Genomic DNA, 12895 nt, shown 5'->3' on the forward strand with positions numbered 1-12895 from the left:
GGTTGATTTGATGTGGCGTTGGGCCGTGGGCTTGGATCCTTTCCCACCCTCTGTCAGAAAGGTCATACTGTACTAGGAGGAAGAGCCAAGGGAACTGCTGCAAGGCAAGGCCCTATCCAGGCGAGACACCCCATATCCTCCTTCTACACTGTTCAGCGGTTCCACTTTGGGGTCACTTGATCTGAATCACACAAAGTGACACCCCTTTCAGAGTCTGCAAATGTGCTCAGAGTTCAAATCTAAAGGCATGTGGTGGACTTGGATTTGGTGTAAGGGGGTTTCATGACACATGATGATGCAATCCTGTGACTCTACACGTTCTCACTGTTAACCAGCATGCATGGCGTTCACAGGCCTCTGGGAAGGCCCCTATAAACCCATTTCTGTGCCTGCAGGTTTAACTGTGGTATTCCAGGCTGCAGGAAAACACATTTTACTGCATTCCCATAGTGCTTTGTGGAATTGTTATTTTCCTCTTCTTTTCCAGGGTTCCTGCTGATGTTGTTGTCTGATGGCGGTTTGCCAGCCGAGTGACAATTCCTGCTTAATTTCAAGAGGAAGCCCGAATGCCCTCAAACATGTCTGCTGATAGCTTTGTTCCTTGGCCAAGAGCAAAGCATTCAGCTCAGCTGTGGAGCGGCTCCCCAGAGCCAAAGCTTCACAGAAGCAATTAACCATGGCTAGTTTGGCTTAATGAATACTATCAATTACAAAGCCTCTGTACTTCCAGAGCTGGAAAAACTCTGGGAGTGTGTGGTATTTCAGAAGTGGGACGGGGGTGGGGGGTGTTCGTAAAACATTCATATCGAGATTATTTTTAGCAGTTTTGTGTTACTTGAGATTAATGTTTACTAATAAAACAGCAATCTACAGCTAATCTACATGATCTCGAAATCGACTAATGAGCACAAACCCAAGGCTATAAGGCAGCTGGCCTGCAATATGAGTTGGTAAATGCTCTCAAATATGTTTTTTTGTTTGTTTAGTTTGCTTTTTGATTCGTTTCAGATCTGAACACTTCACAAGACAGGATCTGAGAGTCTGGAGCATTCATCTGCGATTCTGTCTTCAGCTGCTTGCCGCAATCCACAACTGCCGGTGCTGTTGGAAAAAAGTCAAAGTACGTGGCATTAAGCAATTTGGGTTTCCTAATTAAAATATTTATTGGTAAATTTCCTCCTGTCTTAAACCAAGCCACGGATTTAAGCATCGCCTTCCTTCACTGTTAACATTGCTCTGCGATCAGACACGCAAACGGACGCTTGAGAGGAGAACTGCCCCGGAAATACTTTTGTAATTGATTTTGCATGTGCATGACACAGAAATGAATAATTACCAATATTGATTTAATCGCTACCCTTCCTGTTATACTGACGTGAGACAAAATAATCAAAAATACTGTTTTACTTGGAATATACAGAACATATCAATAGTGTTTAATTTCTTGAAGTCTAGTGTTTTTGTGGGTGATACGGCACAGCTTAAATAGAGTAATACCTGATCTAAATCACATGTGATATATAAATCGGAAAATAAAAATGCATTCTTTCTACTCTTTATATGAAATACCCCGCAGTATGAAAGAAAAAAAATGAGTACACAACAAACAGAGCCAGGAAAAGGTATGAGATCACTGTTTACATAAAATAAAAAATGCAATTAAAGAGGGAAAATAAAGTAAGAGCACAAGTGCAAATTGGTCTGATGGAAAGGGAGGTGCGAGGTTAAAATGAACTAAACAACATGCAGCTGTTACTCAATTTCAACAAAAAGGAAAAAAGTTACTTTATACCCAACACAAACACACATGCACTTTTATAAGCTCATATAAAATCTTAAGATGCAGTTAATGGCATTTCCGTTAAAACCAAAATTAAATGCATGAGGAAATTGTCTGTTTCGTTGGAAACTTGAGATGCTGTTTTCTAATGCATTTATGAGACAAGAATGCAATTAGTGGCATCATAAAACAACAGAAAAACAACTACGGCTGATCGGTTTGGAGAAAAGAAAAAAAAAAAAAAAATGAAACTACACTTTCATCAAAATATCAGACTGAATCAGAATCCTTGTTCTGGTAATCTGAATCTAATGTAAACAGACAAACCATAAATGTAGATTGCATTAGTTTGTTATAATATCAGCAAAGAAACCTACATATGTAAAGGGTGAATGCCAAAGCAAGCAGTGGCATTGATAAAGACAACCCCTAAAATGATAAAATATATGGCTAAATAAAACGTTAAATAAATAAACATGACAGCAAATAAATAAATGAAGATTATTCCCAAGAGTGGATGTTTGTTTTAAATTCTATTTGGTCTCTGTGGAGAAAAAGAAGTCATTAGATGGTGAGACTTCACATGAAGATAGTGCCATCTAGAGCCATCCTTCAGACAGCACTGAATCAATACAAACCCATTACAATAAACTGAAACTACTGCAGCCAAGATAGAGCAATGCCAGTCTAGGACAAAGTTGAATGCACAAACAATGACTCCACAAATAAAAAGTCTTGATAACATCACAATACACCATACAGTACTACAGAGAAACTTTTATAGGTTTTACATGTTTTTTTGTTTTTTGTTTTTTTTGCTGCCACTTGGCCAAAACTGAATTCTGTAAAGATGAAAGGGTTCAAATGACAGGACATGCCAATCCCAGGGTGCCAAAAGACCAAGTTTAAACATGCAGCAAATTAAAATTATCTAGATACTACATGACAATTTTGCTATGTTTATCTGTGAAGGTCACTGTTTGCTGGGGAGTGACTAGGATGCCACGCAAAGTTGTGTATACAGCATTGAAGGTGTTTGAAGTTATTTAAAATTATTTCACGAACCTCAACCACGTGCCTTTTCTACTAAATCCCAAAACATGTCAGCAAACCCAAATGTGCAAAATAGTTGTTTAAACCTTTTTTGGGTTTAAACAACTAAAAAAAAACACTCATCTAGAATGGCAAAAATGTCATTCTTGAGTGAACTATTCTTTTGACTAACACAAAAAGTAAATAATCTCAAAAAATGGTACTCACTAAACGGTTTTCTTTTATTTGTAGGCTGCATCATAAAGTGTACTTACATATTTATTTTGGATGGGAAAAGTCCAAACAAAGCTTCCCTCTCCAGTTCAAACCAAGGAGGTCATATTGGGTTTTAAAGAGTGCTTCGCCTCTGCCTGGAGATGGCCAATCACAGATTAGAATTTTGAGTTGACACCTGGACTGGCTAATCAAACTTTAGGGATTTAGCGCCCATCCTAGATACTTGGAGTTTTTGGGTTGCTAAGTGGCCTCCTTCAAGATCCACTGCTGAAAACAATCAGAAAAAGATGACAGACGAGATCTGCTGCTGACATATTGACATTAAACATAGGGAGCTTTGATCAAGACTTTGATGCACAGAGGGGAGATGTTTACAGGGTACCCACAAATAAGAGTGCACTTAGTATTGTGTGAACCTACCTTTCCCCCAGATGCTGATAGAGGGACTGCAGTTCTCTAGAAGCCCACTGGTGATTCGTTGGCAGAGGCCGGCCTTTCCCAGGCTTTGCTTTTTCCACAGTTTGTGGCTATCAACAAGATGTGGTTTTAATGTCACAGCACACTAAAGTTATAGGCAGTTGTACCCAGAGAGTGATCCTGATGGATGAAGCCTGGGAAATCTGCGATATGGTTAAAAACCTCAGTGGAATCAGTGCACATCAGGGGCTATTATATGATGGAGAGATGTGATAGCTTAACATGATATCTTCTAAGATCCCTGAGAAACCTGTGGGCAGGGCCTCTGTGAAGACAGGCTCGTTCTTACAAGAAGTATAAATCACTTCCTGTGCTGAATGATAATCATGAGCTTTAGCAATAATTTAAATGCAGAGAGTGAAGAAGAATAATGACCCCTTAGGGCAAACAAACCATACAGCTAAATAAAACAATAAAAAAAAATGGGAGCCAATGGAAGCAAAGAGCAATTTGTAAAAGGTTTCCCATACAAGTATTAGAAATAAAAGATATCACATCTATAAATTACTTAAGTTATATTTTAATGGATTGCTTCTACTTTAGTAAAACATAATGAGATGATAATAATAATAGAACTGAATAAAACTTTTTAAAGAAAGTCATACTTTTATTCAGCAAGAATGCATCACATTGCTTAAGTCACATTGCTTAAGTCAATATTTTAGTGAGGCCAACATAAAAGTTGCAACAAATTCAAATATTGAAGCAAAGTTGAAGCTTCTTAGTAAAGTGCTTAAGTACTCATTGACACTACTATCAATGCAAAACAAAATACTTTCAACTAATTTTCAGCAGTTTGAAGGTGATATAAGGGACACATAACCAATATGAGGGGCCAATTCATTCTGGCACTCTCACACACTTACATTCTCCTTTCACATACATATATTCTTGCTTTCACACACTTTCATTCTTCTTACACATGCATACATTTCTGCTCTTACACACACATACATTTTCCTTTCATATGCATACATTTTTACTCTCACACACATACATTCTCCTTTCACATACATATACACACATACATATATAGAATGTATGTATGTGCGAGAGAGAGTATAGTGGAAACAGAAGGCGTTTAGCTGAAACGGAAGGAGTATTCGCTTAAGTCTGACGTCACGTAGCAGCGCTTCTGTGTCCAAACGCTCTATCAGTTACCACGAGAAATCAACAAAAGATGCTAATATAAACTTACAATGTGATAGAATACTAGCGAAAAAGTTATAATCTTAAAGGGGGGGTGAAATGCTATTTCATGCATACTGAGTTTTTTACACTGTTAAAGAGTTGGATTCCTATGCTAAACATGGACAAAGTTTCAAAAATTAAGTTGTACGTTTGAAGGAGTATTTTTGTTCCAAAAATACCTCTTCCGGTTTGTCACAAGTTTCGGAAAGTTTTTTTCGAGTATGGCTCTGTGTGACGTTAGATGGAGCGGAATTTCCTTATATGGGTCCTGAGGGCACTTCTGTCGGAAGAGCGCGCGCTCCCGTAGAGCAGAGCAGAGACATTCACTGATCAGAGCGAGAGTGAAATGTCACAAAAGAAGTGTGTTTTTGGATGCCAGGGCAAGACAACCCTGCAAAGATTACCAAAAAAAAAACGTATCAACGGAGTTATGCAAGTGTTTGTGTTTGTTCCCTGCATTTCGAAGATGCTTGTTTTACAAACAAGGCCCAGTTTGACGCCGGATTTGCACATCGTTTATTTCTTAAGGATAATGCAGTCCCAACGAAAAAGGGTCACGATCGTCTGTTGGAACCGCATGCGGTGAGTAAAACTGCTTCAAATATCTCTGTGTTGTTACCTTAGCTATCGGCGTGTAAGCACATCAAGTAAACAACATGCGATGTTGTCATCAAACTGCACTTTCCACATGTACAGCTTAAAAAAAATTTTTTTTAAAAGATGACAAAGTGGAAGTCATTTTCCAAAACCGCTAAGCAAATATATACAGTTTCAATACATACCACTCTTTTTAAATTTCAGCCTCTGGATCTGATTCTGGATCATAAATATACGCTAAATCTGACTGTTAGCCATGGTTTGTTTTGGATGATGTTATTTCCCTCACGGTAATGTCACAACTTCCAAACGCTCTCAACGCAAAAGCCTACTGGCGCTCGTGATTCTTTAGCTCAGCCCACACATCACGCCTCCAGGCGCTCGTGTTTTTCTGGGAAAATCGGTACAGACTATCTTTCTCCTAAAAATGTAATAAAACTAAAGACTTTTTGGAGTTATGAAGGATGCAGTACTACTCTATAGGTACTCAAGATTAACAGGATATTGAGTGAAACAAGCATTTCACCCCCCCCCCCCCCCCCAACTCAAATTTCTTTAGCGTTAAGCCCTGTTAATACAATCAAAATCAGTGTCTTAGAACTTGTACACAGATCTGTAGAACATGTAGGTTACATAATGATATGTTCAAGTTAAAAACTTAAAATATGTACTTGAAAAGAAAACAGGATGACTTTGTATAGCATAACTGTGAACTGTGAGGAAGAGCTGAACAGGTCTTGCACATGTATTTCCTGGTCTGAGAGTTACTTCCTGCTTAAACAGTAAGTAATGGATACCAAAAAAGGTATAAATATATATATATATGTAAAATGAGAATGCATGTGTGTGAATGCAAAAAAATTTATGTATGTGTAAGGAGAATGCATGTGTGTGAATGCAAAAAAAATTTATGTATGTGAAAGGAGAATGTATGTGTGTGAGTGCCAGAATGAATTATGGCTTGTACGGCCCCCCATAAACCAATATCATAATTCTAATATTTAATAGTCATTGCTGTAGTGCTGTAACAACCGTTGGCACAAGCTAAAATAACAAAAATAAGACTAAACTCACATGATTCTCTCTCATCAGTGGTGTTCAATTTTGTCCTTCATTAAAGCAATAAGCCACGAAAGGCAGTGTTACAGTGATTTTACTACAGGTGAGCTTGTTCTTTGGCACAGTGCAAAGAAGAGTATCTAAAATTCTCTTAAAATGGCAGCAGCAGTGCATATATTAAAACTTTTTGCTAATATGCTTATGTATTCTTCTCACAATAAGAGTGCAGTACTCGCAGCTCCATTTAACACATTTTTACAAGGAATCCATTCCACAGATTTCCCCCCAAAATCAACACAAACATGCCATTACCTTGCCATTACAGCTGCCAGAGTCTTGTGGAAGTCATTGGTTTCCACGTAAGTGGTTCTGGAGAGTGAGTGGCCACTCATACCCTTCAGTTCATATACCGTCAACATGGAGAAGCAGAGGTACATCAGTCCTTGTGAAACATAAAATTGATGACGGTTTCAGGCAGCGGAAGTGAAGAGATACACGCTAGACGCTTCTTGCCCATGATCTTCCTGATAGTAATGCGGCACAGGTTCATCAATCTCCTCGGGTTTCCTGTTTTGGAAAGCAGCATTAGCTAGTACATGTCAGGCCTCAAAGACCTTTAGAAAGACATGTAGTAATTTGACAATCATGGACAAATAATTTTTGAAGTTATACCCTTTTGAAGTTATACTCCTGAATTTCCTGTACTGAACTTATTTCAAATTAATTGGCAAATAAACATTTCTAATTTTTGTTAATTTTTAAAATAATATTTATTTTATTGTAGCTTTATTTCAATTACCAAAATCCATCTCAACAGTTTTAAAGAATTTGTATGAAGAAATAAAAATATCTGAAATATTCTTTAATAAAACACAGTTTTTTATATACATTAAAAATGCATAGCATATGACTAAAATCCACTGAAAATGTGTTCATCTACCTGTGATAATGAAAAATGAACTTTCCATATTTTAAAATTGTTAACCTGTTGGTCTTCATTTAACAATTACTATTTATTTATTATTTATTAATTTTTTTTTTACTTTTCATTTATTTCCAGAAAAAAATAAAATAAAAAAAAAATCTAGATTTTTTGAATTTTTACTGTAAAAAAAAAAAAAAAAAAAAGTACTGCATAATAGAAGTGACCCGATAAAGAGATGGCATTAAGAATGCATCTTACTTTTGGCCTCTTGGTAGATGCGAAAGGCTTCAGCATTGACTTTTAAGCGAACCATGGTGTCAGGATCGAGCTCGTCCCAGGGGACTAGATACGGGTCAGCGCCGTGGTCCAGCAGCAAGCTAACGAAGGCTGGTTCACATCCGAGTTTCAGAACTGCATCCAGCATACAGGAGGCCCGGCCCCTGACCAGCACTTCCCTGCTCACGGGGCCATTGTAGTTGTAGTTGGGGTTGGCGCTGGCATTCAGAAGCATCCGGAAGCAGGGGAGGTGGTGATAAGCTGCGCTGATGAAAAGGGGACAGGCTGCCAGAGTTGTCAAAGAGCGGATGCCGAACATAAACCTCTGGTCCAGCCGATGGTCAATATCAACATCAGCATTGAACCTGTGTGTATTACAAGGCAATCAGTATAATCATAATTCATATTTAAACAATCCATGAGAACATACACCGACAGCCAAAAGTCTGGAATAATTAAGATGTTTTATTGTGTTTGAAAGAAGTCTGTTCTGCTCACCATCCCTGCATTTGTTTTTATCAAAGCACAGAAAATTGTTTTATATTGTTGAAATATTACTACTTACTTAACATACCGTATTTTCCGGGCTATAAGTCGCACTTTTTTTTTTCATAGTTTGGCTGGGTCCTGCGACTTATAGTCAGGTGCGACTTATTTATCAAAATTAATTTGACATGAGCCAATAGAAATGAACCAAGAGAACACATTATCGTCTACAGCCACGAGAGGGCGCTCTATGTTTTCAGTGTAGACTACAGGAGAACTGAGCAGCATAGAGCGCCCTCTGTAGATGGTAATGTTTTTTCTTGGTGCTTGGTTCTAAATAAATGCTTATAGTCCAGTGCGACTTATATTAGTTTTTTTTCCTCGTCATGACGTAGTTTTGGACTGATGCGACTTATAGTCCGGAAAATATGGTAACTGTTTTCGATATGAATGCATTTTAAAATGCAATTCTTTCATGTGATATAATGGGGAATTTTCAGCAGCCATTTTTCCAGTCTTCAGTGACACATGATCCTTCTAAAATAATTATTATATTGTGATTTGAGGCTCAAGAAACATTTCTTATGTTTATCAATGTTGAAAAAAAAATGGACTGCTTTATATTTTCATTGAAACCGTGATGCACTACAGTAGACATCTGTAATGTTACAAAAATTTCATTTTAAATAAATGCTATTCAGTGAACTTTGTATTCATCAAAGAATCCTGAAAAAATCTATCATGGTTTCCACAAATATATTATGCAGCAAAGACATTGATAATAGTCAACTAGCACTAATAATAATTGAGCTCCAAATGCAGCTTTGTATCACAGACACAAATACATTTTAAAATATATTTAAATAGAATACAGTGTTTTTTTAATTGTAAAAAATATGCCACAATATTTCTGTTTTGACTGTATTTGTGATCAAATAAATGCAGCCTTGGAGAGCATTATTCCAGTGTATGTAGAGTTGGAACTGAACTCCATTTTCATTATTTGTAGTTTTAGAGTTTACGAGATATCCCAACCTGATCAGCTCTAGTAGGATGTCCACTCGGCCCACTTGTGCAGCGTGGTATATTGGGGTGCTCCGGTGATGAATGCTGCCGTTCGGATCAGCACCGGCTTTCAGAAGGATCTTCACACAGTCCAGATGTCCATTAACCACAGCCATGTACAGAGCAGTCTGACCCTTCACATCCACCAGGTCCACTGCAGCTCCCTGAGAGATCAGGTAGTCCACACACTCGCTGTGACCCATCATGGCAGCGATTCGCAGGGGCGTGCAGGGCAGCAGGCCACAGGACCAAATCAACTTCTCATTGATCCTCCTACAAAATAATTCAATCATATATTCTGTGTTAAGAATATCACCTCTGAACTGCACCTGAGATGAGGATAAACACGGGTCGTGAGTTTTGTCCAATGTAAAACGTGGGTCTTGTAGCAAAACCAGTGTAGGCGCTCTTAAAGGAACGGTACACCAAAAATGGAAAACTGCTGAAAATGTACTCACCCTCAGGCCATCCAAGATGAGTTTAATGAGTTTGTGGAACAGAGTGAATTTCTTAATCTGACGGCACCCATTCACTCTGCAGAGGATCCATTGGTGAGCAAGCGATGCAATACTACATTTCTCCAAATCTGCTACTATGAAGAAACAAACTCATCTACATCTTGGATGGACTGAGGGTGAATGAATTTACAGCAAAATCTATTTAAGAAATTAATTTGAAATAAAAACAAACAAAAAACAATTATGTATGAATTGGTTACAATGAGATGTACAACATGTATTTAGAAAATATGTGTACATTTTCATTTTATGCCAACTTTAATGAATCATTGATTGAAAAACCTCACCGTTTGAAGCCGTCTTCTTGTAGGAGGGTCTTGAGAGTGTCTAGATCTCCTACATGGGCAGCATTATGTAGACTTGTGTCCTCACACTGTTCCAGGGGCCTGTCGCCGAACTGCTCCTGAAGCCATCCTCTCAGGTTACGACCTAACAGAGGGACAGAGAGCAGATCAGGTCAATCACATAAGCAATATTAGATGCTTGCGAGAACAAGGTTCATATTTCAATTTCAGTAATGTGTTGAATAATAAATCTGTAAACTCGAAAAGCTTGTTAAAACACTTTTGAGAGTGCTTGTTGTCAACAATTATGGTCTGAACAGTCCCTAATCGATCTGCATTGATCATGATGCTGTATGACTGAAACCTTGGTTCGTTCTGATATGAATGTTTTGATTTGAATAATGACATACCAGCAGCAGAAGTGTTTGGGATCTGTGGCTCAGGGACCGGTGGGATCTCATCAGCCATCGTGTTTAGTACTGTCTGCTTTAATAAATGTATGCTGCTCCACAAAAAGGGTCTGTGTTTTTTCCCTAATGCTGTTTTTAGTAGCGGCATGGACTCTTGTATACGTGACTGTATGAGGCGCTCTGATTGGCTGAGCAGCAGGTGTCTGTCACAGGCTCATTTGGATTTAAAGGAACATTACACTATTTTTGAAAATGGGCTCATTTTTCAACTCCCTTAGAGTTTAAATGTTGAGATTTGCCCAGGCGGCAACCTCCCGCTCTCTCTCGTGAAACCAACAAGGAAGAAACTTAAACTGTAATTCGTCAACTGGAGAATTTGGCTGCAAAACCCTGTTAAAATGCCCAACTTTACAGCAGAAAAAAAACATGTTTACAAACTGGTTAAAAAAAATATTTTGGTCTATATTGCTTATTTTACCTTTCATGTGAACTGTGAGCGGGGTGAATTTTTTATAACTCATCCGTTTAAATTATATTAAGCATTAAAAGTCTGCATAATTAAGGGCGTGGCCACTTGAGTGACAGGTGGATTGCCCCTGCTGACACTGCCGTTGAGCTAGGTGGGCGTGGCTTCAGCAACCAGCTCCTGCCTTTGTGCCCATTTTCAATTATCCAGAAGTGACTTGCTGCCAAGATGATGATGGCCGGCTCCGCCTAGTTAAGGCTTCAAAAACGCACTTCAGAAATCTATGGGTGACGTCACGGACACCTATTCCATGTTTGTATACAGCATGGTTTTACCGTTTTCGAATCCATTCAGCCGATCTACGGGTCTGGCGGTAGCACTTTTAGCTTAACTTAGCATAGATAATTGAGTCTGATTAGACCGTTAGCATTTTGCTAAAAAATATAGGGTGACCATATGAGCCATTTTCCCAGGACGCGTCCTTGCCAGGATTTCTATATTGCCTAAAACATCCAAAGTGGTTTGGCCAATAACATGCAGGTATGGTCAGCCTACTCAAAAATTACCAAAGAGTTTCTATTTTTTTCCAATTTAAAACTTTCAACAGGCACAGCTTTATTATGCAGCACCTGAAAATATTCCCCAGCTAGTTTGTGTATGGTATAGCAACACATTTCCTTGATTATAATGCCAGAATGAGAGTATCCCACATAGCAAATGTTTTCTGGCCCAGATCAGGGCCACACAATGACTTTTCCCTCGGCCCAATTACCACAAAAAATGACGCCCTGGAAGTGGCCCAGATTTGGATTAAAGACTCGGGCCACACATGGGCCATAACCGGCCACAATCTCAGCTAGTTAATCAGCCTTAGCTGGTCCTGATCTGGGCCAAAACAGGTTTTATTATTGGTGCCAATTCTCAACCTTAAGTAAACCAGAATCCCCAGATCTGAGCCAAACCTGAGCCTTATATTGCCCAGACCCAACCAAGACAGCAAGCAGTGCCGGCCCAGATCCGGTCCGAATGGATTTCACGCAGGGGAGATATGGGCCGGATCTGGGCCAACACTATATTGCTGTCTGGGAATTTTAATATTTCATATTATTACCTTGTATATTTCTATGATCGCAATTATTCATTTTGTGACATGCTTTAATGAAGACACAAACTGTCAATAAAGTACATTAAACTGAATAGAAAATCAGACTTAAAACCCACACATCGTAACTGTACAATAAAAAAAACATAGTTCCTAGCCATATCAGCCTAGAAAATCACAACTTTTCATTTTATGTTGGTCTTAGTACACGATGTAACTACAGAAGAGTCAAGTTTTAAATAGAAAAAATATAGAAATTCCTTGGTAATTTTTGATCAAAATGCTAACGGTCTAATCAGATTCAATGATCTATGCTAAGCTAAGCTAAAAGTGCTACCGCCAGACCTGGAGATCGGCTGAATGGATTCGAAAACGGTAAAATTCAACTGGTTAACTCTATTTTCAAAAAAAGTGCAGTGTTCCTTTAAATTGGATTGTGGACTGCTAAGCTGAAAATACATAAATGGTTTTCTAAGTGTGAATATGTGCATTCTTACATGATTCTTTGATCCCAAGTGACTTACCAATTACAATAAAACATTTTACACTTTATTCAAGAGAGAAACCAATACATCTGGATGGTGGAAGTGCGACATGAACAGTTCTATGAGAACTTCTATGAGTCATTCCAAAAATGTGGAGCTTGATGATAATTTTAGCTATAATTTCTTTGTTACCCATATATAATTATATTTCATAAAATATTTTATTAAAATAAATCACATAAATTCATAAGATTTTTATCGTAATACAATTTATTTTGGGATCAGAGGGATGTTGGTGGGCAAGCCATGTCATGCCAGAGTAAAGTAATGCCACAACTTATAAATGTGTTCAGATCACCTTCCCCTGACAAAATCAGTGTACTGACAATAATATTTCCATCCCCTGAATGTAAGCTTTCAAGCTTTCCTAATGCACTGGTGAGTGCGAGTGTGAGTCGTGAAATTAAGAAAATATATCTAGGATTTATCGGACTGTTGGATTTCA

General features: G+C 38.2%; 1 protein-coding gene across 1 annotated transcript; it reads right to left on the reverse strand.

The window, feature by feature from the left end:
- Positions 1-6451: 6451 nt before the first annotated feature.
- Positions 6452-10488, reverse strand: asb1 (ankyrin repeat and SOCS box containing 1). Its single transcript, XM_026217537.1, has 5 exons — positions 10338-10488; positions 9931-10072; positions 9096-9398; positions 7557-7939; positions 6452-6940 (listed from the first exon to the last, which is right to left on the reverse strand). The coding sequence occupies exons 1-5, from the start codon at positions 10483-10485 to the stop codon at positions 6810-6812; spliced, it is 1107 nt and encodes a 368-aa protein (XP_026073322.1). The 5' UTR covers positions 10486-10488; the 3' UTR covers positions 6452-6809.
- Between the last annotated feature and the right edge of the window lie 2407 nt (positions 10489-12895).

This window comes from Carassius auratus, chromosome 34 (assembly GCF_003368295.1).
Source record: "Carassius auratus strain Wakin chromosome 34, ASM336829v1, whole genome shotgun sequence".
In the NCBI taxonomy this organism is placed as follows: Eukaryota; Metazoa; Chordata; class Actinopteri; order Cypriniformes; family Cyprinidae; genus Carassius; species Carassius auratus.

Bases quoted from the DNA above. Each gene is read 5' to 3' on its own strand.
- asb1 (XM_026217537.1), bottom strand. From the start codon at position 10,485: ATGCCGCTACTAAAAACAGCATTAGGGAAAAAACACAGACCCTTTTTG. The intron at 10,073-10,337 runs GTATGTCATTAT...TCCCTCTGTTAG, and splicing joins CCCAAACACTTCTGCTGCTG to GTCGTAACCTGAGAGGATGG. The intron at 7,940-9,095 runs GTTGGGATATCT...TAATACACACAG, and splicing joins ATCCTACTAGAGCTGATCAG to GTTCAATGCTGATGTTGATA.